Source organism: Rhyacophila brunnea, unplaced genomic scaffold, assembly GCF_057557595.1.
Source record: "Rhyacophila brunnea isolate RB1 unplaced genomic scaffold, BYU_Rbru_1.0 scaffold_15, whole genome shotgun sequence".
NCBI classification, from domain to species: Eukaryota; Metazoa; Arthropoda; class Insecta; order Trichoptera; family Rhyacophilidae; genus Rhyacophila; species Rhyacophila brunnea.
In genome coordinates, this window is record NW_028232806.1 from 9,234,506 (window position 1) to 9,261,935 (window position 27,430).

Consider the following 27,430-nt stretch of genomic DNA (forward strand, 5'->3'; position numbering starts at 1 on the left):
TTTATTAATCCATCTTGTGAGTCATTCAGAAAAAAATACTAAATGAAATAAAGTCTGGTTCAGATTATGTTAGTATTTTAGTCGAGTGGCGAGTACTTTTGTGACTAAAAGTGTATGAACAGACAAATTAATATAGTGAGTAATTTAATACATAAAATCATTTAGTTAAGTCAATACATTTCTTGGTCGAGAAGCGGCCCCCACCACTATTCACTAATCACTACAACTACTTCACCATGTTCGATCCTAAGAGGATCATAATATGGGCCTCCGTTGAGTGGAGGTTGTATTAACAGAGTTTGTTTTACGAGAAATGGATGTTAGACACTTGTTCAACCTAATAGGTCCATACTCTGACATCAAACACAAATTGAAAAACAAAAGTATATTTGCCAGACTCAGGATTCTAACCTGCGACCCACGAAACTACAAGCCGACGCGTAAGCCGCTTGGCCATATGCCGTACGACTCTTCACTAAATACCAAATAAGCCTTATAATATAACCTAATGAGAAGTATATAACTATTATTTAATAGGTAAATAATTATTAATAAATAATATGTAGTTTGCCTAATCCATTGGAGAAGAGAGGGGATCCGACATAAATAGTGCACACTAAACTTTGTCAGTCATACTTATTTGTTAATACATAGAAGAATATTTTATATCTATTATGGTTTGGTTAGGCAAGGCTTAATAGAATTTTAAAAACCATATGCAATTATTTATATTCTTAGTTCAATTGAAACAAATGAACATGACTGATACAGTGTTGATTATATTTGTCGGATCTCCACAGCCTACCTCTACTATTGTAGTTTGGTATAGGCATGGTTTAATTGATTTTTAAAAACTAACCAATACCATAATATGCAATTTGTATTATTAGTTCAATGAAAACAAATAAGTATGACTGACAAAATTTAGTATGCACTAAGTAGGATCCCCACAGCCTATCTCCACCATTCGCCACTTTCCCACTCAATACGCAAATAATGACACTAACGCTGCATTCATTTGTTTTCAAAATCTGTCACCAAGACGCATTCATTAGAGATAATGTAGGTAAGTACCTACCTATTTCAAATTGGAATATCCGGCATGATAAAAAATGTTACGTGTTATACATTCTTTATGAAACATAATATAGGTAACTCAGAATACCCTTTATGATTTTAATATATTATATGAGTGGCTTACTGCTACTGCTTCCTTTATTGACAAACAAATGTATTGTGGTTGGACTCTTGCCATTTTTTATAGAATTTAAGATCACATAATATATCACTAGTAATAATTTATTTGTATATAATGGATACAATTATTTAGCTTGCCCACTCCACGCCAGCAGGTAATAATGGCACCAAATTTTAATACTAGATTCATTTCCTTTGAAAGTCTTGTGTCATCGAGTATATATTTAAACAACTGGAATATCCGACTCAACAAAAAGGTTACATACGCAGAACAGATTGATAAATAGAATTCCGATAGACATCCCAATACAGTACATTTTGACGCAGGGTTTTAAATGAGGGTATCCTACGAATTGAACCACGCATTATAAGTACACGCAATAGTGTTTGATCCAACCTTCGATACACCAATATTAAATGAGCGTCATTGCATAAACCGAGACCAGTTGTCAGTATTCGACGTATAACGTATTCTCGACACGTGTTTAAGTTTATCCCGTATCCTTCCGTACTCGAGATCGGTTGCCTGCTTCTCTTTACCCGTTAGGAGTTCCCTGAACCTTCCCTTTTCCTAGTTAGAGTTGTAATATAGAACCTTTTTAAACGTTTGGGCCACATTCAAATTTAGTTTTAATAAGGAGGCTCACAAATGCTTAACTGTATGACACGAGTTTAAGTTTATCCCGTATTCTTCCGGTTGACTGATTCTTTTCACCCGTTTGGTATTTCAGTTCCTATTATTTCTGAGTTCCTGGTTACATACATATCATCATTAGCCGGGGTCAATCCACTGCTGGATGAAGGCCTCCCCAAGCTTTCTCCAACTATCTCGGTCCTGTGTCATTCGTTACCACGTATTTCCGCCGAACTTTACCAGTTCATCAATCCAGCGGCTTTTAGGGCGGCCCTGTGGCTGTTTCATGCCCCTTGGGTACCACTGGATGACGGCATTTGTCCAGCGGCCGTCCTTTCGGCGAGCAATGTGCCCCGCCCATCTCCATTTCAGCTGTTTGGCAACGTCTATTACATCGCGTACTCCTGTCTGTTTCCTAACCCATTCGTTTCTCTTACGGTCCTTTCGCGTGATGCCCAACATACACCTCTCCATGCCTCGCTGTGTGACTCTTAGCCTTTGGACATCTCTCGTGTTGAGGGTCCACGTCTCGCAGCCATAAGTGAGCACGGGTAGCACACATTGGTTGAACACCCTACGCTTAAGACATAATGGTAGGTCACTCTTGAAGATACTATTCCGAAAGCACTCATTCCCAGCTTTGTTCTTCGAACAATTTCATCGTGCATGCTTTCGTCTATGGACACCTGCTGTCCGAGATAGACGTAGCTGCTGACTTGCTCGAGTTGGGTGCCACAAATACAGATAATCGCAGGGTCCGAAAAACAGTTACTCATCACTTTTGTCTTTGAGACATTTATCTTTAGACCGACCGTTTGACTGACATCCGCGAGTTCTTGCATTCTACCATGGAGGTCTTTCGGGTCTTGTAGAGTAAAAATCGAAGAGTAAAAATATAAACATATAATATACTTCTTACAATTTTTTATATTATAATATGATTATTAATTAATCACTTTCATTGTAGCATAATATAAACTAGTCTTTCCGTTATTCCACTGACCTTTGAAAATAAACAAATATATGCAACTGGACGGCATCTTGTAAACTTGAAATAGAATTATTGTAAGGAATGTGGAAATAGTTTCCGCTAACCCGTAGGCCATTACACGCCCGGCTCATCCATTACTACTGCCGTAATAATTATTACAAAACAACTCGAAGTTATTTGTCCGGCATGCATGCAACATATAAATTATTATTTTTATACAAGACGAGGATGACCCAATGGCGGCTCTGACTATATGTATGTCGGATATCAATGTGTCGGTTGTTTTCATATACGTATTAACTAGGTACCTACCCACATTGTATCGTGTTATCAAAAAGGAAAAACCATTTGAGGCGCAGTGGATGAGAATCTTTTTCTGCCGAAATGGCATCAACTGATTTTAAAAATATTAATATTATCGACCGAAGGTGGGTACTTGACGGAATTTGAATTTACCAAATTAGGTAAAAACTTTATCACCAACATATTGATAGCCTTGAGTTAATAGGTTGGTGATAAAGTTTTTACCTACTTTGTTGTATTGATTTGTTATATAAGTTAGAGTTAATAGTACTAGTTGTCAGTGTGTATTTGTTTTTTGGTGAGTGTACACAGTGCCTAAAGATGCCGAAAGGCGGGGTCGCAAAAAACAACTCAAATGGAATAGTACAAAACTTAAATCCATTAGAATTTTGATTTGTAAAAGTTGCTATTATTTTATTTTTGCAAAATTATTGCTCACTTCTCTTCTTGGTCATTTCCTCGTGGTTGAGGACCTTTGAATTTTGTCATATTTTGCGCGACCAAGACTTTCCATTCCTCTCGATCCTCTGGTTCTCTCATGGCAGAGTGAATGCTTTTCCCAGTCAGCTTTTTTACTTTGTCACTCCAGCGCGTTGACACACTTCATCTGATCGCCTTCCCTGGAGGCTACCCAAAACCATTAGTCTCTCCAGATTGTCCGGTATGCGCTGGACAATATGTCCAAAAAATGCAGGATGCGTCTCAGACATATTGTCAAGAGCCGTTCCTTTATCTGTAGTCTCTAAACGATTGACTGGTTCGTCCAGTGCTCTGTGTGTGTGCCAACGCCACATCTCGAAGGCATCAATTACTTTCCGATCCCTTACCTTCAGGATCCATGACTCGATACAAATATGGAGCACACTAAGGTTTCCACAAGCACAATTTTTGTGGCAGTTGAAATTCCCCGATACTTCCATTTCCATATATTATAGTGGTACTGGTAAGACGTGTCATCGCATTTTTTCTGCTTCACACCCGCCTTTCCACTAATGGTCGATCCCAGATATACTCTTTTATTTTTTTGGAGTATACTTGCTCCCGGTAGAAGGTTAACCCAATCAGCAACCAAATGGAGAAAATCTAAAACTGTGTTGAAATACTTGCGGTTTTCATAGCTGATATTGGCAATAATAGTTTAAGTTTAATAATACGAGTATGAACATGAAATGAAAAATGACGTGTTTATAGTTTAATCATTAGTCTAGTCTAAGTTGTCTTTTTTTGCTATACCTTTATATATTTCTTCTTCTTCTTCTTCGACCATGTCTGATCCTAATAGAATCATATTATGATCCAAGCATAATATGATCCTATTAGGATATTATGGGTCTCCACATAGTGGAGGTTTGTGTTGACAGATTTTGTTTTTTCGAGAAATGGACGTCAGCCACTTGCTCAACCTATTAGGTCCATACTCTGACTCATACACAAATTAAAAACCAATATGTGTACTTGTCAGACCCAGGATTCGAACCTGAGACCCACGACACAATACGCCAACGCTTAAGCCGGCTTAAGTGGCCATCGTGTGTGTTACTGGGTGCACTATTACATTATAATGTGTAAGGCTCTATCTTATTTTGTTAAAAACCTAAATCAAGATCCTATAACCGTATCAATATTATAAAGATATGTCACGTTCAAATGTGTCGTATGCCAATGGTTGTCTTCGATTTCATTACACCCGAGTTATGCCAGATAACTGTACATGCACGCGCAATTTACCTGCAAGTCACGTGGACTTACGTCACTCGCGAAAAGAAAGACGAACCTATCCGACAGAGAGAGATAAAAAAACGGTCAATCGTGCAAGTTTCCATTCGTTTGATTTTCTTTTACCCGTGCTTCAGAAAGAGAGACCTGCTTTCTCCTGTGATTAGAAAGAGACACTTGTAGTCTTCGATTGCAGGTGCTTTTACAGTTTTGAGTTTGATTGTCATTTTCTCAAGTACCGGCCGCTATCAATGCACTGTCCAATGATAGTATACCCAAGCCTACCCAAGCTTTATAATAACATAGTAATATAGCAGTAAGTAATTTTGTTATTATTGTGTTATCTCTTATGGGTCAAATACAATTTTTATAGTAAGTACATAGGATATTCGAAATTTAAAAAAATATAAAAAGAACAAATTTTATAGATAAACTGTATATGTTTTCTGGTATTTGGGAGATTAGTAAAAATGGATCACCGCATGTATTCTATACACAAGACTGCTAATAGGCCGCTATCGACAGCTATCGAGGGTAGTTTTTATTTTTTTTATCGAAGTATTAGCACTTATTGTAACAATTACAATATATTGTTGTTTTAATTTAATAAAACGCTTTTTTTGTAGTACTTATTCCACTTTTAATCAATAAATTAGGACCGGTTTCGTCCGCCTCAGAGGGAAATTTGCAACTGAATACATTACAATAAGTTGGCCGTCTAAACAGTCAAAACTGTCAATCTCGCCCTAAAATTTAACAGAGCGAAGATAGGTTATGTTAAAACATATCACTCATTGTAACAATTACAACTAACTTATTGTAGTTAGTTTTAAACTTCAATATAATGTGTCTTGTATAGTTACACAAGATCCTAGGTTACACATATATCATGAATGGCCTGTAGATGCCGAAAGGTAGTGCCCAGAACGTTAAAACCGTTTCCTATGCATCAATTATAGATATACCATCATAAATTGTCCGGTGATCGAATTTAGAACTAACCTAATCACAGTATAAAAAGTATTGAATGGTAATAATCAAATTTTAGCACGTGGCGCCGTCACTCATCCGCAGGGCTCGAAATGGAACGGAACGCACCGGAGCGCCGTTCCGGCTCGTGAAATTTGTAAAATTATCGTTCCGTCTCGTGGAAAAAATATGTTGACCATCTGAGCTAGATAGGCCATAGAATAGAAAATCTGACACATTTATTTTTATAAAATACACATACGATTTGATGACTATGTAAATATCTTCAGAAAATTTGTCGAGCGCTCCGGTTCGTAAACTTTTCCATTTCGAGCGCTGCTCATCCGACAATTTATACTGGTGGTCAGTGGATCTATATATTACTCACAGGTATTTTGTTTACAAGTAAAAATAAGGATAAATTTTCTAAAACCTACAAAAACGAGATGACAATAGTAGATAAATCAGCGCTCGAAATGGAAAAGTTTACGAACCGGACCGCTCGAAAACTTTCTGAGGATATAAGGCTATAAAATTTTATGTATATTTTATAAACATAAGTGTGCTAGATTTTTTGTTACATCTATGGCATATCTAGTTCAGACGGTCCAATTATTTTGTCCTTGAGACGGAGTGACAACTTTACATATTTCACGAACCGGAACAGCGCTCCGGTGCGTTCCGGTTCATTTCCAGCCCTGAGATAAATAAAATGTTGCTGATATTTTTTTTCACTTTGAAACAATGAAATCGGTAGATAAACCAATTATTATTAATTATTCACAGTTGTTATAGATTCAAATATATTTATTTTACATAATATGGTGAAATTTAATTTATTTTGTAGGTTATTATTATGTCTGTGAAATATTATGTAGGCCTATTTGTTAGATGTCCAGATGAAATACTAATTTATCTACCAGTATAAATTGTCCGCTGAGTAAGGGCGCCACATTATAACATTTGACATATTATCATTCAATACTTTGTATACTGTGATGAGCTTAGTTCAATATTCAAACACCTGCTGATTTATGATGGTATACTTATACTAAGATTTTTTCTTCTAAAAGTTTATTGACTTATCTTATATCTTAGATTACTCGAAACTATACGTTACGGCCTTAAACCGCCACTGAAATAACGGTTTTTAATCAAATAAATAAGAAATAATAAGTAGGTAGGAATATTTTTAGGCGTTAATTATTTTGCATACAGTTTGAATGCATTTCTTATTGAATTCCGTGAATAATAAAACATTTATGAACGTATGTAGATACCTACCTAATAAGCCGTTAGGTAGTTCGTGTCATCATTTGAATATTTATGGATTTTGATCGGCGAGATTCCTCATATTTGCATTTTCAATTATATTTTTTTGTTCATAGTTCAATGCCCGAACCATCTCTTGTACATAAGTGGTTACATTATGAACATGCTAGAAAATGTAGGTATCCGTTGAATGCCGGCATACGATATTCTAAAAAGCGTAAAGTACCTAGTACTTACATCGTATACATCAGTGTGTCTATTCTATACTTATCGACCGCTAAAGTGATAAAGTGATAAATATTATCAAACTTAGGGTAGGTTTGTATTAAAGTTTTCGCACTTATTGTAACAATTACAATAGATTGGTTGTAATTGTTCCAATAAGTGCTATATTTTCACATCACCTCTCTTGGCTGTGATAAAATTTAGAGCGAGATTTGACAGTTCAGACTCATTGTAACAATCAATACAAATATGTAATAAATACTATCACTTTATCACTTTAGCGGTCGATATTCGCCTTGTGTATAGAATAGAATAGACACCCCTGCGGGTTTACATAAGATCTACTTTGGAGAAGAAAAATCCTCCGCGATCTACTTTTTCTCTGAACGACATAAATTATATAATATTATATAAGTATAGTATATAACAGAGAGTTGGAGAGGAGCACGGAGAAGTGGAGCAATGGGGTTTTACCCGGAACACCGAAAATGTGTAGTGCTCCGCTGCTCCGGATTTTTTTTATTAGTAAATTTTCGTCCTAAAATCGAACGAAAATATTATATTTATTTTGACACGTCTTTGCAACGCTGGAATTATTTTAAATATTGCAACAGTGCCGAGTGATAATAATAGTCTTACCTTTTTGACAGAAAAGGCAAATAATGAAAGACAATTTTTTGCTGGTGTAAATACAATACTTATTAAAACTCTTTACCCTGAGCGGAGCAGATCCTGGTGCGGAACTGGAGCAAGTATTAGGTCCCGGAGCGGAGCAACTCAAAAACGGGTCCGCTCCAATCCTCTGGTATATAGTAGATATATTTTTAAACTAAAATAGAATCTTACTAAGAAAATTAAGTAAAGCGTTATATCTAAATAGAAAATTTTTATTTACATAACTGTAGTTATTTTATTTTGAATACATATATTTTATTTTTAGCTTCCGGATGCTACAGACCCTGAATTATGTAGGTAATTATCTTACATTGTAAGGCGTCTACAATTTTTGTATAATTGGGGGTGTAATTACACGAACCATTCTCAAACATGATTCCAAGTGTTCGTCCATTAAAGTTGTTCTGTACTTCGATTTTATAATTTTCATTTACGAAAACGCTAATAAATTAAATATTTTTGGAGATCGACCAAAAATCATTTCGCGATCGATCTTATACCTATATTATGTAATAAGCTTTTCAAAATAATGTATTTTAACGAATGGAATGCTCCAGACATCTAGCTCGAAAATTTAAAAAAAATATGGTAATTTGGTGGTTTAGTCCTGAACAGTACGTAACTAAGCTGGGTAGGGAAGATAATTATATTATCTACCCTATATTTTCACGATTACATGTAAATTGTACCTAAAATATATATAATATATATAATCGGAAAAAAGATGACCGTATACTATACGGTCTCCATTTTTATTATGAACATTAATTCAATTTTCATTGCTGATTTTGGCAAAATTCATGAATTCAAGAATAAAAACCTAACCTAACAAATAATCCAGTAGGTATATCGACTATTTTTAAAAATTGTTTGCAGCTGGCTTCCTGTAAAGTTTTTAAACCGACAAGAACCGTGTTTTATTTAGAATTTTATGTCAGAAGTATACGATCCAAAGAGGTTGGACGGTCTTTGATATACGGTCATATATTTCGGATGCAACATTTCACGGAGAATTGCATACGTACAAGTTTCCGGACACGTATTTTCATACCACAAAGATATTATGATATATAATATATCAGAGAGATTACCTATGAATAGTTACAGAAATCTTATACTTTACTATCGACAAAGTCTGTATAATAGTAGGTGTTTTATAAATATATACAACATTCAGTTAAGATCAAGATTTTCAAATTGTATAGAAACAAGAATTGAATTAGCAAGAAGTGACTTTCTCAAAATGAGACACCACTTTAGCTAGCATACCTCAGCTTAGACACGAGACTGCGCATGATTCACTGTGATATCCTCTCAATTCTGTGAACGCTTGACGAGGAAATATCTCATTTAGTTGAGGCGTTAAAGATATGGCTGTTGAATGGAGTCTAAATCTCCCATCAATTTTTTTTATTTAACCCGTAATATTTGATGTAACTTTGAAATAAAACGATCAAAAAAAGCTAGACCGGTATACACGACAACGAAACAAAGAATTACACTAATTTTAAAATAACGGAATAGAGTTTCATCTACCCTCGTGTGACTGGAAGGAAAAGATAACAGTTAGTCGGAAACTAACCCTTGAATGATTAGATGAGTTTGACAAAACCAAAGAGGCCTTTTCGCGCCAAAGTGCGCGTAAAAGACCCCATATTTTTAATAACACTAAAATTCTTAACCCCGACAAAAGTCAGTACAGTGAATAAATTGTATTTCACTCCTAATAACAAAGTGCTAGTGACACCTTGACAATTTTTGGATAAACTTTCACTTATGTTTTTGTTACTTTCATAAGCTTTGATGTCCTATATCCCATGTGAAAAGGAAATATTTACAGCTAATATTCAATTGCCCCGAATATGTGGTTTTAATTAAAGTCAAAACAAGTCCCTCCAACTTAAAGCCCTACATATTACTATAATAGAAGTGTCTTCAAAATTCTCTTGACTGGCGGAAACATGTTGACGTCCAAGATAATTTTCAACTGTAGGCGCGACGAAATTTTGGATTCGCTCGCATTCAGTGAGAGAACGTCGAGCTAGAAACACGTTACTTTGCTTCGTGATGGCGACGGGCCAATTTATTCTTAAATCGTGTAAAGATGACTAAAGACGTTACCCATTTACTTTAAAAAGAAAACATGTCAATGAATATATTATTATTGTTACTAATAGAACAATAAACAGAACATAAAATGGACGTATGTTGGATTTATACGACAAATAATATTTCGTTTGACAGGCGTCATTTGCACCCGCGACCCGCAATACGCGCATCGCCTAGCAACGATCTTTTTAGACCGTGCCTCAACTGATGTACGGCCATTCTGCGTAACATCTAAATTATGAAACCACAGTATCCGGGCTACAATGTAGCAAAAGCAAACCACTGGATTTGCATGGTCATCCAAGGACAGATCAACGGTGTACTTTTCAGAAAAATACGTTTCATTTTCATGGCTTTAGAACCTCCGTTACCGGTACGACACAAGTGAAACTCCACCATACTATTCCGAGTCGGCCGGAAGGGGTCGAACTTCGATAGATATAGAAAACACCATTTAAGGCAGAAGCACATTGTTATCACGTCACGTGAACTCATATGCTAAAAGTACTAGAACATTCAGTAATAAAAACCGATAAAGCCGGATCCGAAACCCCACTTGTGTGCGCGCCTTTGGGGATAACTCTATCCAGCAGCGAGTAGAGAAGCGCATTAGTGTAAATAAATGACAGTGTTACATAGCATTATGGCGAGTCATAATCGTTTAACATTGTGTCACTTTTAAAAACAATATTCCGAAATATGTTAGCTGTGGAGAACTTGTGTTACGCGAGCCAAAAATGACAAAAATATTCTATCTCGATATAACAAAATTCGTTCATTTATATGTAATTCAACACAAATGTCAGATTATAATATTATTCTCAATTGACTATTTGCAGTAAGTAAGTAATGAAATATTATTCCTCATCATGCTTTCCTTTCGCACCTAGGTTCAGCGAATAGCTGACAACCACTGCATTATAACGTATTCTGTTGGGGTATCACAGTGAGTACTTCCGTTTTATTCTTTCCCCGACAATTCAGGCTCGTTGAGGATACCAAGAGAGAGAATAACTTTTGCAACGAACCCGAAACGTCGAGGAATGACGGAAGTACTACGGTGACAGCCCAAAAATAGAATACGGAAACAAAAATAACTGTGAAAGTTTCAATTACACACTCTATTATATATTATAAACATATTTATAAAGATACCTTCATATTTTGGGATCTATATTATGTTTATTTGACTTATGTATTGAAATAAATTAATTGCGAGCATTTTTATTTTTAAATTAAGAATAGATCTAGCAAACAAAAATGACGTCTATGCAATTTCAATGGTGGGTAAACTGAAAAGTCTTTTCCATGAGATTATTTTTTAACATGTTCTTTAGCACGTTGCAAACGGCACATCGTGTGTTTGCTAACTAATAAACTCGGAACAAAGATAGTGTAGTGCATTCATACGATATGTGCGATTATTTTCGTTTTCCAAAGGCACCGACGACTTGATTTCGACTTTATGTCACGTGAATTTATTTATTTAAAACCTAAGTACCTACGCCGTATTAAATTGTGTGTAAGGTTATTATGAGGTGCTTGTAGACAGGATGGTCGCTGGACAAATGCAGGGCTCGAAATGGACCGGAGCTGACCGGAGCGCCGTTCCGGTTTATGAAATCAGTAAAATTATCGCTCCGTCTCGTGGAAAAAATATTTTGACCATCTGAGCTAGATATGCCATAAATACTAAAAAATCTAACACACTTATTTTTTTATAAAATACACATAAAATTTGATAACTGTGTAAATATCATCAGAAATTTGTCGAGCGCTCCGATTCATAAACTTTTCCATTTCGAAGGTTGGATAAACGGGATAAAACCGCCTCAGGGTAATGCGGAATTACGTGGCAGTGAATAATAAGGAACCGCGAAGAATGGAAATAGCTTGGGGAGACTTCATCTACCATTGGATTTAAACAGATTCATGATGATAATTATAAAACGTGCATATTAATAGAAACCTTTTACCTATTGTTAGTTTTAACAGTTAATATTACTTTACTGTCCCACGTCCCACTATCCCACTACCTCCAACAGTGATTCTTCGTCATCCATTTCCACTCTAGCTTACCTGTAAAATGTTTATCGTCACTTATATTCAGGTATACTATTAGAAATCGTCAAGGTATAATGCGTGAACACAATGCATGATAATATGGGGGTCTTGTGACTTATGCTAAGTGAAAGTCATCGTTATCAACAAAACTGTCAGATTATTGTTACAATATTGCCGGCTAAAGGTCGTTTGTACAAGTATTCAATAAGGGCATTTACCTCTTGAATAGTTTATCAACAATCATGCACTTAATGATAGTATAAATAAAATAAGTGGACATCTTATATCATTTTATTATTTATCATGCTATGTGCCAATAGTACCCAGCAACGATTTTATTTGACGCGAATGTGAAATGACGCAGATGACGCAATCGATTTGTCAGACAATTCAAAAAGGGGCCTGGAAACAGTTCAATCCAGTTATTGAAATATCATATTTTTTTTAAATATTTGTACTAAATTGAGTATAAAATCTTACCCAAAGCCTAAGAAAATTCGGTACAAGTCTGTTTACTGGAAGTCAGGCGGGAACAGCGGCCATTTTCATTGCCGATTTCGACAAAATTCAAGAATGATAACCTACATAACCGGCTTAAGCGTCGGTCTATAATATCGTGGGTCCCAGGTATGAATCCTGGGTTTGGCAAGTGCACATATTGTTTTTCAATTTGAGTATGAGTCATACTATGGACCTAATATGTTGAGCAAGTGGCTGACATCCATTTCTCTTAAAAACAAAATCTGTTAATACAAACCTCTACTCTGTGGAGGCCCATATGATCTTATTAGGATCGGACATGGTCGGAAATTCCAAGAGGAGAGGCGTCAATTTGTTGGGAAGGTCTTCAGAAAAATCATCTGCATCATGATCCTCAGTCATGAGCTTCTGACGAAGAAGAAGTAATATTACATTAACATTAATAATTGGCGTTTTTTTCGTTCCTTATTTTACAGTCCTATATAATATATTATCATACAGCCAGCTTGGACATCTAGTTTTCAAAATTGTTTTGCAATATTTCCCAGCGTAACTGTTCCAGCATCTGTCCCCCTCCCTCTGGTGTTAAACGAGTAAATTATGGTTATTTCACCATAGCGACCATGACCAATTCCGTTTGTGTAACTGCGCCAGGGAATCCCCGCGTCATAAAGTTTGAATCATTCTTTAGGTGTGATAAAACACGCAACAACGATAATGTTACCCAATATTATAAGATTCGAGTAGTTCCGGCTGCAGAAGTCTGTTTTGCGATTCTGAACCAGGACTTAAAACTTTCTCTTGGTGAGTGATGAATTTATTACCTATAGCGTCAGGGTTAAGCGAGAAAAGGCATTATTGTCGTCAAAAATATAGAAATTGATTTTTTTTAATAATTCACACTTGTGACATTCAGTCTAGTGAATGCATAATACTATGTTAAATATCATTGGTATCGTACTTATAATAGTTAAGTATAACTGTTGTTAGGTTAGTTTAGGTAATGACGTCAAGTTAGTCCAAATAATTCGTGTCGGGAAACTTGTACCTACGTCTGCAGTTTACCGTATCACACTTCACCGTGAAATGTTGTATTGGAAATATATGGCCGTATATTAAAGACCGTCCAACCTCTTTGGGCCGTATAAATAGTACTGACATAAAATATAATATGTCTAAATAAAACACGGTTCTTGTCGGTTTACATTTTACAGGAGGCCAGCAGCAAACAAATTATTTGTTGATTATTACTTGTAGGTGAGGATAGGTTAGGTTTTCATTCTTGAATTTATGAATTTTGCCAAAATCGGCTATGAAAATTGAATTAATGTTCATATTGAATGTAATAAAATTGGTTACCGTTATAGTATATGGTCATTTCTATCCGATAAGAAAGCTCACGGCGAACTGTGCAATGTTTTATGTACAATTTACATGTAACCAAAAATTCTATTCATAATATTATTATTAACTGATTAAAATGAATATTGTGCTATGACTTAATATTAAAAAAAAAACAGGACAGGCAGACGGACAGGATGTCCTGAATAAATAATCAATATTGTGTGTGGTTCAATTATCAAGTTTTTAAAATTCAAATTCACGTATTAACATGACCGTGTCATAATCGTTATAATATGGTAGTCGAGATTGGATCTATTCAAGGAGGTGAAATTTGGCACTATAAGTATTAACGTATACGAATGCGATTTTGAGGCGCCCTACGATAAAAAAGAAACAATCTAATTTTAATTTTCCAAATAAATCCATGCATTAAAAATAATTTGTATTTTGTATAAATTATACCTTCCTTCCTTCGGCCATATCCGCCCCTTAGATGGAGCATATGGACACCACGCGGCGCCTCCAAGAATCCCTGTCGCTCGCCAGTCTTCTTGCTTCGTTCCAGGTCAAACCAGCATCCCGTAGCTCCGCCGTATACACTCTATATATAGTATTTAGCGGACTTCTGCGGATGCCAGAAGAGAACCTCAACCTGGCTTGCATGTTCTTATTCATAAATTGACACAGTCTCCTTTCTAACGAATCATAATACAGAAGTACATACTTACAGCAGAGTACCTACCAATTTAGTACTTATTTGGAAAATACTTTTCATGAATTTATATTTTACAATCGAATATAATATCTAATATAATAAGTATGAGAATAACAATAACGAAGGTATTTTTAATCAAAACCTTCTACATATCGATTCATTTTATATGAATGGCAGATTTTAACTATTAGGAGGCCCCCTTTTAAATTTTCTCACGAATCGGTTGCGTTATGTTGCTTTAGGGAAACGCGCCTCCGGCCTCTTCAACGGGCCCGAAACGTTGATAAGAGAAGACCGAAAACACGCAGTGAGAACTTAAAAATCTATTACGATAATTATTTTATTAATTATTTTTCAGTGCATAATGCGAATTATATCAATGCCATTTTCATCTGTCATCGACTTAAAAATAATATTTTTTTAAAAAATGGAACTGCGCAAAAGACCCGTGCGCATTTCAGGCTTTAGATTTTTGAGAATGTAATATTATTCGGTATGTATCTACAATACGAAAATATACTGGTTTTTGCTTATACCATACATCAAATGATTCATCCACATTTTTTTTTAATTTATTAAGAAAAGTTGAAAAAACGTTAATGTCTCATTATCTCAAAATGTGACTTTGGCAAATAGCTGCCTTTTTGCTTATGGGGGCAGAATAGTTCTTGTACTTGGGTGTTGAATTCTTGCCTATTAAATACGTACAAGATAAGCCACAGTAATATTACAATAATTATATACCTACTAACTACGTAACACATTACAGTAGGTATTGGAATATATTAGATATATCTAGTTAATAGATACTATTTATTATCACTACCTACTAACATTATCTACTGATAACAATGAAAAGTGAAATCGTTTATCCAACGACCTAACTAGGCAGACACCACATTTTATTTACCTGCATATTTTTGCAAACCTATACCCGCTATATCAGGGATCGGAAAACTTTGAGACAAAATAACTAAATATCGATGAGTAGCACCACGGGCCCCACATCATGTAGCGGCCCCCTCTATCTATCGGTAAGGTTTAAGGGTAGTGTGTTGTTCTACAGAAGTGTTCCCCAAATGGTATTCCGCTGCACCCCAGGATTCCGAGAGCTAAAATAATTAAAAGTATTCCGTGTATTTTTAGAGATTTTTTATATTTAAAAATAAATCTACTTGAATTATCGAGTTGTTGGCACTCGGCATCAATTATTATTTTATTATGAAGTAATCGCGAGCCCCTTTTATGGTAGCCAAGTAACCTGCTATATATTGCCTTATTGAACAATACAATAAATAGCCATTTATTTTTATTAGTCATGAAATACATCAAAAACAAAAGATAAAAAGAACTTTTTATATACCACGTTTTTAAATTTTCTGTTGAATCAAATAAACTTGTCAATTCTATGTATTAATAAATACTTTTTTTTGTACTTGATAGAAAGAACTACTGAATAAATATAGAATACTGAAATGTCTTTTTGACATTTCATATAGATTTCCATAGTAACGCACGTATATATTAATAATTTAGTTGCTAGAACACCCTTAGCAACCAATAATAGTGTTTTACTTTTTACAATTTTTTTCCGAAATAACTTTCCATACAAAATAGAATTAACTGAAAATGAATTCAATTCTGCTTAAAGATGGGTAAAAGTATTAAAATAATGCATTGTTAGCGTGTTCTGATATATTCAAAAAGTTTCAAATGTTTAGCTAGTCGGGAAGTTAGTTAAAACAAGATTTGTATTGGACAAACAAGATAAAATTTGTACTGGACAATACAAGACAAGAATACGAGCTAATAAAAATGTGGTAATAAATTACTACGCGCGAATTATTATATCACACCAAATTTTATCGCACAACCATATATTTAGTAAAATAGCGCCGCGGGTGACTTTTTACTATTAGGCACAGCAAATTTGTGATGTGTGTTTATCAAACGTCTTAACCGGTTGACCCGCCACGTCAACGTCGTAAATAGGTTTTCACATCGGGTGAAAGGATGACAGCTTAATTAACAATCAGCGATCTGGTCAAAAGATCTAAATAACTGGGGGGGGGGAGGTATGCCTATTTTTACCTCCATTATTTAATGTTTTCATATCGTATATATTTATGTCAAAATATATTTGCCATTCAAAACAATTCCCAATACGTCACGATTGTTCCCAGAATGGACGATTTTACACTTCTTGAGTGTAGTATTTTTATTGTTTATAATTTGACGATTTATTATACGCTTATTGAGTGTATTATTATTGATAAGGTAGGGGGGTTTTTACAAATTCATACTTTGTTTGTTATATTTTTTAATTGTGATCCTTGACTTAATATAGGTAGGTGATCGGGTTTTTACCTACTTTATTGTATTGATTTGTTATATTATATAAATTAGAGTTGATAGTATTCGTTGTCAGTGTGTGCTTGCCTTTTGGCGAGTGTACACAGTGCCTGAAGATGCCGAAAGGCGAAGCCCGGGTCGCAAAAAACGACACAAATGGAATAGTACAAAACTTAAATCCACTAGAACAAATATTTGAAATATTAACTCAGTTTTCTAGGGGAACAAAATATATCTATATTTCATTTCTCTTTTCCAGCCTACGAAGACCCTTATTCAATATCCCAAATGTCACCGAACTCAGCGACGGAACAGAAGCAGTTCAGCATGGATTTAGTTCTTCAAACGAGCTCGGCGATCTCACCGCAAGTCCTTCCGCAGCACCACATCCAAGAGGTAGAAGAAGAAGATGAGAGGATGGAAACATCGCATGTGATCATTGAGAGATCAGCGTCACTGCACCACAAGGAAGACAGTCTACACTCTTCGAAGAACGTTGAAGAGTTGCTGGATACCAACGACGTGGAAGTACACAGGCAGCCTAGATATTATGATAGGTATCTACGATAGTATTTTTTTTAGAACTAGATGAAATACACGGCTTTGCACGAGGTCACTTCGTTGATCAATATATTATAATAGGTATATTTATCTTATTTTTTTTACCAAGATTTTTTGTTGTACCTTACTTGAACTTGCTAAGTAATAATTTTTAATTAATTATTTTTGTTATTCAACGAATAGGTAATTCACAAAATTTAAGAATGTCACATTCTTTATTGGAAGATACTAGAAAAATCTTTTTGAAAAATATACGACACCGAGCAGGTTCGAACCTGCGCCCCCTGGTATTCGCATATTATGTGCTTTGACCGCTAAGCTATGTGTGTCCTAGCTAATTGTGAAGAATTCCGCTGTGTCGTATTTTTTCATAAAGACTTTTTCTAGAGTTACATATTTCTCACACGTGTTTTCAAATTATGTTGGTTCAATAATGGTATGCAATATTATGTCAATATGAAAATAATTCTGACAGCAGTACCTAAACGTCAAACAAAAAAACACCAGTCAATTAAAATCGATGTTTTAAAAGTATTTTTGGTTTTATACAACTGTACCAATGTTAATAGTTGGACATTTTGAGAATAGAGATCTCATTGTAATGTGATCACTATTTTCAAATTTAAATATAGAAATTAATAATGAAATCTAAATTAAATTCTCTAATTTCAGAATACAACCGACAAGAACTCAACACCGACCCGACAGTTCGTCACCGATCGGAATCGAATCATCCCTCTTGAAGTTGCAGGGGGAAGGGCGGGGGGTCCCGAGGAGCAGACTGCTTCCTCCGGGGCCCCACCTCGAAACCCCTCTGATGACTGCGCCGAAGACTCCGAGTTCTGCTATCTCCCTTAGGTACGACGATACTCCAAGTGGGAGACAAACCGGAGGGCCAGATATTCAGGATATCATTACAGGAATAGTCAAATTACTAAACGGAAACGTAAATGTACAAGCAAACACTCAACCCAATGATGGAAGACCTATACGACCACAAGGTACAAGAATTAATAACAGAGGACCTCCAAGGATATCGGATGTACCACCATTACCTCCAGATTTCGATAGTCCAGGTCCTGCAAGTTCTGTTCAGATGATGCCACCTCCTCCGCCACCGCAAATGCAAGGGCCTAAAGTGCCACCACCCTACCCTTTTGATAGACCACCTCCTAATAGAGAGAGACCACCTCACAGGCCGTTCTTGGATGGTGTGCCTTTACCAGAACAGATTGTGCCTGTTCCAAGTGAGCAAGGTTATAGGCCAAATAGTTTTGTTAATAATGGAAGGCCGCAGAATATACCCCCGTGGCAAAGACCATCGAGACCTAGGCCACAAAATACTGGAAACAGAAGACCGAATCCAAATTTGCCAATGTATAAGCCGAGACCGGTGGCTCCGCCTACTGAAGAGGCGGCTACGGTGCCGCAGAGAATTGAAGGACAACAAGCGTTGCCAGACCTTAAAAGACCACAGTATGAAGTATATATGGTTCAGAATGCCAAACCAGATATTCAGAGTAATGAAGAAACGGAAACAGTAACTATGTCAGAAGATACTACCATAGCAAATGAAGAAGATGACGATAATAAAGAAAATAATGAGACTGTTACGCAAGGAGTTTCAATAGCCGATGATGAAGGTGGAGAAGGCTTCGTTAAAACAAGGGATCCTCCGATGGTTGATGAGAAAATTATTCCTACTCCACTTAAAAATGAGACAACGTTACCAGATAAAGAAGAAATTACCAACAATGTTGAAAATGAGAAATTAGGAGTCAATGCAAGTGATAGTGCAACAACTGTTAAGCCCGAGACACCAACAAAACAAGAGGTGTTGAAAGAAAGCGACAACAATTTAGACAAAAAGAAATTGAACATGAGCGGTGTCAAAGTTGACAAGGAGAAGTTCAGCACCACTAAAAAGCAGCAGGAGGAACGAACTAAAGAAGTAGAATTGAATATTAAAAACACTATTCGGTTGAGCGCAGATGATGCCATCAAAGATTTAAGTAATTCCACATTGGTTTTGGAATCAACACCCGTCGTGATTGAGGGCTCAATGTCAGAAACCTCTACGTCTGGTTTGAGTATCGCTCCTACTCCGACACCGGCTGGTGGTTTACCGGCTGCTAATCGTCCTTCATTATCAAGTTCTTCTACTAAAGGAACTCTTGCAACTCTAAGTGTTGAGAGTAGTTCAGTTACTGTTGCACCGACAGTGATCGATTCCCAGCCTGCTATACGTAAGTACCTCAAATAATTCTAGTGATTAAAATAATATTTCATAATAATATGCTATCGATTCTATAATGTTTATAAATTGTTGGATTAACAAAATCTTCAATTGTAATTTCAGCACCTGGCGGTTTACCCTACCAACCGTATCGACCAAGACCAGGAATAGTTTTGGATGATACAGAGTACCGACCGGCTGGAGGAAGTGCAAACTCTATCCCGCCGCGAAGACCATCCACTGGTAATGGTATCCACCATCATCATCTGCAGACTGGTAAACCGCATGGTATTCCTCCAGCACGAGGGGAGATATTCGATGTGACTGTATCTGCTGTCCAGGGACCAGGGGGAGGTGCCGGTGGTGCAACAGGTAAGATGCACTTTGATTGAACATTCTCTTCAGACTGTTATTTTCCAAGCATACTCCATATTTAATAAAAGAAGAGATTCTGTATGAGAAACTTCAAATATTGTTTTTAATCAAAATGCCAAATTGAAAGTCTGAAACTAATTTTGTTAATTCTGTTTCTTTGCAGTACATATTGAAAGCGTAGATCCTCTAACAGGACAGCCTGGTGATATAATTGTCTCACCATCTGGAGACCAAGGCTTCGTTTCCATAGATGGCAAGAGGACGTACTTGGATTTGTTTGGTGGTGCTACTCCGACCATCAAACCTTCTCACGGTACTTACCAATTAATACATGCACTCCAATATTGTGTCAAATTCTATACATGGCTTCGCACAAGCTGTATTCTAGTAGTCGAGTTTATTGTTAACATATGGCAACTATAGCAATTTTGTACACTTGCTAAATTTCATATCGACAGTATACGTGACTGCTAGAATAGGTCTTTTGACATGTTCATGATGAGAGTTGTGAGTTATGGTGCTAAATAAAATAGTGCCGGGATAGTTTTTAAACATAATAATAATTATTCTCTCTCATCTATTCAATTGCAATTGTTTTTATTAATTAATCCAAAGTATTATAACTATTATATTTTTGTTTTAAAAAATATGTATATAACATGCTCAAATGAGTCTGTGGGCGCATGCAAAAGTCCAACACGGATGTATCCACAGGCACGGGGTTGGGAACATAGTGTGAACCATCCTTTCTTCATTTCTACTAGGGTTATCCACATATTTACAAAGTTACTTATCACTTGCATAGTCTTCGTGACATGTTTGTTGACGTAAAAGACAAAATAGTCAATGTTGGTAATATTTATGTAGGACGGCTTGTTTTTGATGTTTCAAATACGTGAAGTTTGGTTGTCAACTGGCGATTTCTGTTTTATTATTGTTTAAACTTCCTTGAAAGTCAAGCAATTTACAGTTTACACAATCAGTCGTATGGTCGGTCAGTCAGTCGAATTGAAATCAAAGCAATCCACCTTGCCATTATAATAATGTCCTCAATGGTGCATTTGATAGTGCACTTGGCTGTCAACCAAATGATCAGAGGTTTGAGCATAGAGGTATTAAATTAAGGTTTGAGGCTGATTTGGTTTAGGTACATTGGAAGTTTTTTGTTTTGTTGAATCGGCCATGTTTTTCGTTTTACACCGGCAGGTTCACTCTGCCATAAAAATTGCTGTACCACACTTAAAAAAGCATGAACATGTTTAAATGACATACTTTCTCTAAACTAGTTTTGCAGTTATGCTTATTGTCTCCCAGCTTTTCAATTGAATCATCCATTTGTCTTTCAGCCGTTACTGGAACTGGATACGCAGTGCCAGAGACAGAAGTGACTCGAGCACCGCAATTACCACCCCAACATCCCGTCAGACCATCCCCTCCTCGGAGACCACAGCAACCTCCAGTTAGGTGAGAACAAACATTCCATTATTTGATTGTAGTAGATACTGATATACCTATCGATATTTTCGAAATCACGTAATTAAAAATGACTCCATTATTTTTTCTACGAATGATATTTATTATTTTTATAGAATAATAACTCATTTACACGTGCATGGATTTACTGCTGGCAGTGCGTATTATCACGACAATAACAAGAAAATGCATGTGTAAACACGTATTATCGTGCAAGTTTCAAGACTGCATGCATAGTTCAAATAAGTTCAGCGGCTTCTGAATTTTAACGCGATAGTTGTGACTTGCATGATATCTGTGCGTGCGGAGAAGAAATATAGTGGCGGCGAACTTGACGGAAAAAATACGAAGTACACGATGCAGATCTGTCAATCTGTCAAATAGTGCTATGCAACGACAGCAATGCGTATTGCTTACGCTTGAAAAATGAGATTGGCGAGACAGTCAAAACTTTTATGTGTAAACAGTAGTTATTGTTGCGATTGTTGCCAGTAAATCCGTGCACATGTACAAGTGCTATAAAACAATCATGCATTGATAAAGAATTAAGAGGTGCTATCAAAAATTATAAATCATTTTTTTATGTCCAATTAATATGCTTTATTTTATAACTGATATCTATTTTGTTTTGTTTTTTTGTCTAGAATCGATACCTGCATCGTCGGCGATGATTCCACTTGTGACCAGACTCAAAATGAGAAATGCAAAACAGAGACAGGTAAACAAACCAACTTATAACCAACCAAACATTATTAACTGAAATATGGCTGCAATATTTTCTCCTTTGTGAAAAGATTGTGTATTAGAGATTACATAGCAGCCCAAGTCTGCTAATGTGTCAACAAATATTTCAGTGCTAAATTTTTTCATTCATTAGATTGAAAAATTTATAAGTAGGTGAATTCAAAAACATTACTAAAAAACTCTATGATTGCCCTTGAAAATGAAATCATTATTATCAATAATTTTATTGAAAATGATGATGACATTGTACTTTTAGTTTAGATTTAGTACTTACATCAAAAATGTATGTTTGAAAAAAATCTTACATTCACTCATTCGTATCGGCGGTAGGTATATTAGTGACTAGTGGACAGCCTTAACCTATTGATGAATAAATTATTATTGATAATATATTATCATCATTCTTTAAAGTTGACCAAACAACATTTCTGAAAATATTCAAATTAATTCACGGCATTTGTGGCCCTGTAGTCCAGTGCGTAAGCCGCTAGCATTTCATCTGGGGGCTCCAGGTTCGATTCCCGGTGAGGTCACAATATTGAATATATTTATGTGATTTTCTCAAAGTCTGGGTGTTGATTGTTTCATTTCTATTACTTATTACACCACTGTCATTGAGCCTCATGGCATGTTGAAGTGTTAAAAAGAATATAATATAATAAATTCACGTAGAGTTGAGTTTTCATTCATAGAAAAAGCATGTTGATCGTGTAAGCACAAAATGCGTATATATAATTATTATTCCCTTATGCAAGAAATAGCATTGACCAATTTGTATATTGATTATGGTCATTATAGCTGACAGTATTTACATCGCCATTGTCCTACTGACTTTTTATAATTACCTGTTGTAACAAATGTGAACTTTAATCTTGTCCAGGTATTTCAAGCTGTCAGTGCAGACCGGGTTTCGCTAGACGTAACCACAGAGATCCTTGCAGAAAAGTGGTGGCCATGTTCTTCAGTCTCCGAGTAGACAGGATGTATGACAGAAAGGTATTGACAATTGCACGCCATTTCTAGCATAATATGCTCATTTTATTTGAAAACAAAACAATTAAGATATTAAAAGTTGAAGTGAAATACGAGACGATCCCATGTATGTGAGACGCTTGAAACCCTAAAATAGAGGAATATTAAAATTGATGTAAATTTTACAGGTATCCTGGGACTCAAAGCTGGATGATAAGGAATCCGAACCATTCCGGCAGCTAAGCTACGAGGCAGTGAGAGCGGTAATAATGATATGTAATACACCCGATCATCTTTTTGCACAGGGGATACGTTACAAAGATTACCGTGTAAAAAAAGATAAGGTGCCCATACAAAAATGGTAGATAGGTTCCATTACTTAGAATCAACTCAAAATACAAAATTCTTAAACTCAAAAATAAATGGAATTTATTTATTAGTTTACATAAAAATCGATAGTTTTCAATTTAAATTAAATTTAGCATTGAGAAATATATGCATTCAATGTCGCTACTTGACAATAAACGTGTCCGTTTACTGCAGTTTTCACTGGCGAAAAATCAATCTCATCGCTGGAAATATTTTATGCCAAAGCACGCGCCGGGTCTCTTGTATCGAGCCCGAAGTGACTGACTAGTGGCGTCATGTATGTCCATATGTATGTCTGGTATGCACTGGTAGCGTGCGGTCCATTGCAATGCAATTTTTTGATAAATATGGACATACATACGTATTTTTATTCTTTTTACTTTTTTTAAACCGTTTTAAAGCAAAAAAGTCAGTGTAAATAAAAAATAATAAAAAATAATCGGTACTTTTTTTAAACCATGTTATTTCGAAACCGTGCAAAAAGAGGATCGGGTGTATACATAATATAATATGAATAATATTGACAAGCATTTTAGTTACACAGAATATTAAATTTGATTTATAAATATTTTGATTGACTGTTACAGGTGGATTCTGCATTTTCGATGACCCCTTACTCAGATGAATTTGTTAGCGGTTCCGTAAATGCAATTTACAAAGGTGATCCATTCAAGGGAGGACCTGGTGTATTTGTTAATATCACTGTCTTGGTTAGTAAAACAATTTTTAATTGTGCTTCTCCTATTTTATTTTCTCCCAGTAAGATACTACAGTGCCTCCAAGAGCCCTCATTATTCAAAATTCTTTGTTCTTATTCATAATCCAGTATCTGATAATATCGATCTACCCTGACATTTCTATTTTGAAGGGTGTGAGTTGCGCGAATCATTTTTAGAACAACATAAAATAATAAATACATTGTGAGACCATGTAGTATGTAGAAGCATTTAGCATTAATTTCATGTAAGCTTTCATTCATGGTTTGATAGTTTAGGCTAATATTTTTAGGAATGATCTTTAAGTTTCACTTAATGCAATCGGTGTCACTCATTGGTCGTAGGTCCAAAACAATTCTAACGTTGCGAAATCTGAAAGCTTCCACCCTTATAAACGGCATCTATCATATTCCTAAAATACTATTAAGTTATTAATATTTCGTGTGGCAATAGATGGCATTGCATGTGTTGTATCTGTGTGAATTTTGAATGTTATTGTTATTCACGTCGTTCATAAACTAAACATAATATGTATTTATTAACATTGCAGCTCGAAGAAAGTGGTGAAACTCTAGGGGGTTCCGGAGGTGGTGGTACTGCTGGCGCGGACATCACACGTCACCTCTTGGGAGTTATTCAAAGACGCAGTAACAATGTTGGAGCATCAGCTTTGTGGGTCGACAGGCCGGCTGGAAGTGTTTCGCAGCTTACAGGTTAATATTGATCATATTTATAACAATATTTCAATAAATAAATTAGTATAAATCAAAACGTTTGTACACGGAATCATATAACCTTTTTTATTCATTTAACATAATATTATTACAATAATCTATAACTTTAAAAACTTATCAAAAGCATAGTACCTATGTAAAAATGTTTTAAGATTTACTAATTTACAGAAATTGACTATGTACTAATTAAAATGATACAAATAATAATTTGCCGATCTCTCCAATCTTATTTGACATATATTTATTGAATTTTTGTTGACCATAATGGAGAGATGGCGCAGTATTAAATTAGGAATTAACATAGGTACAGAGAGACCCGGAAATTATAGTACTTAATCGTAATTTTCTAATGATATAATATTATTTTATTACAGATGTCGACGAGTGCTCATCACCTGATTTGAACGATTGTCATGAATTGGCAGCATGCACAAATGTCTGGGGATCATTTAAGTAAGTCGAAAATCCTTGAATATTACATTTTATCTACCTACGTGTCTTCTATGGAAGTTAGCAATCATGTGGAAATTTAAATTCTAAATACAATATCTATCTAACTTTGCTGGTAATGGCCTGAACACATTATCATCACGTCACTTGAGCTCATGTGCTATCATTGTGTCAATAATTGTTATCTGTCATTCGTAGCTCTCTTCCAAACTGTTAAAATCATAGGTACATGCAGCAGTATCAAAACGATAAACGGTTTGTCGATTGTGTGCGTGAGAATACGTGTACGAAAGAATGAGTCGATTTGTCGATGGTCAGCGTGCCGATGTGGTATAGGAAGACCCAAAACGTTACTAGAGATTTGATGTTTTTTGCGTATTAATTAAAACATATTGAATCAAAATTGAAGCGTCGAGTTTTAAATCCCCCTAAAACGATTTTAGATAGTTTTGATAAAAATGAGAAAAAGTCATATCTATTGAATGCGTAAACTTTATGTAAGTATTTATTATTTGATTTATAGATTATAAAGAGTATTATACCTATTTAATATCTTTTACTCACTGTTTACATATTTTACTAAGAGAATAAATTAAAAATCAAATGTTCAATTCATTTTAGGGGACTTTGAAACTTACCTACAATTTTAAAGGCTTTTGAAATTAACATGTATGATTTTAGGGTGTTATGAAACTTGCATTATAGCAATGACGCATGAGGAAATCGCAAAAAGCGTTCTGTGGCTATTTTTCTTGGAGAAAAATTAAATGTATTTTGTACAAGTTAAAAAATATATTTATTCAAAAAATAGTCGAAGTACTAAATTTAACAATATAATTATGTTTATGACATAGATTTTATTATCGTATACATATACATATTTATAATGAAAAATATTACAAATAATAATAATAAAATAGAACAGTAGGTGTTTATTATAAATTTTCCTTAAAAATGCTCAATTAGCGAAACCAGTTCTGATTATTTACAGGTTACACATTTTTTAAATTTGAAATGTTATAATAGCTTCACCAAGAATTAACGGGGTAAAACATTATTATTTTAGCTCGACACAGTGAGCATTAACAAGCAGTTGATGAAATTTAATATACCTAACATGTTTATTTTCGTATTATTACAAATTTAAATAATAAAAAAAATAGAATAATTAATAAATATGAATAATTAATTAATACGCAAAAAACATTAAATCTCTAGTAACGTTTTGGGTCTTCCTATACCACATCGCATGATCCCCACATCCTGATGCTAGTGCTTAGGCATGATCTTTGGCAGGCTCCCCTATCTATCGCTAAGGATAAAGGCAGTGTGACGCTCCACAGTAGCGTTTTCCAAATGGTGTATGCGGTAAAATTAATGTGTATATTTTTATTGGTTTTTTTAATATTGTAATTTAATTTGAAATATGGAATTGTCGAGTACCTATCAAAAATAAAAATTATCGTACAAACACATAATTTTAAATAATAACATTATTTAAGGAAAATAGCGCCGCAGGCGACTTTTTTACAATTAGAGAGAATTTGTGATGTGTATTTATATCACTTATCTGGTCGACTCGCCACGCCGGGCCCTTCCTGAGCGGGGGCCCCCAGGCTAGAGCCCTGTCAGCCCCCCCTTTGTGGGTGCCATGCCACATCGGCACGCTCACCGTTGACAAACCGAATCATTCTTTCGTTTTTACTGTACATACATAATGTGTAAATTTTCATAAAATAAAAAAATGTTTTATC

The 27,430-nt window shown here is 35.3% G+C and overlaps 1 protein-coding gene across 2 annotated transcripts in view; it reads left to right on the top strand.

Annotated features, from left to right (window-relative positions):
* The window catches only part of pwn (calcium-binding EGF-like domain-containing protein pawn), a 75,258-nt gene that overhangs the window by 36,272 nt on the left and 11,556 nt on the right, over nt 1-27,430 (top strand). For both annotated transcript variants that reach the window (XM_085942689.1, XM_085942690.1), the window contains exons 3-13: nt 17,306-17,603; nt 18,280-19,853; nt 19,967-20,215; nt 20,382-20,531; nt 21,565-21,682; nt 22,336-22,409; nt 23,316-23,431; nt 23,596-23,670; nt 24,364-24,486; nt 25,043-25,205; nt 25,601-25,679. In XM_085942689.1, the coding sequence (XP_085798815.1) occupies nt 17,306-17,603; nt 18,280-19,853; nt 19,967-20,215; nt 20,382-20,531; nt 21,565-21,682; nt 22,336-22,409; nt 23,316-23,431; nt 23,596-23,670; nt 24,364-24,486; nt 25,043-25,205; nt 25,601-25,679 (3,019 nt within the window). The remainder of the gene's footprint in view (nt 1-17,305; nt 17,604-18,279; nt 19,854-19,966; nt 20,216-20,381; nt 20,532-21,564; nt 21,683-22,335; nt 22,410-23,315; nt 23,432-23,595; nt 23,671-24,363; nt 24,487-25,042; nt 25,206-25,600; nt 25,680-27,430) is intronic.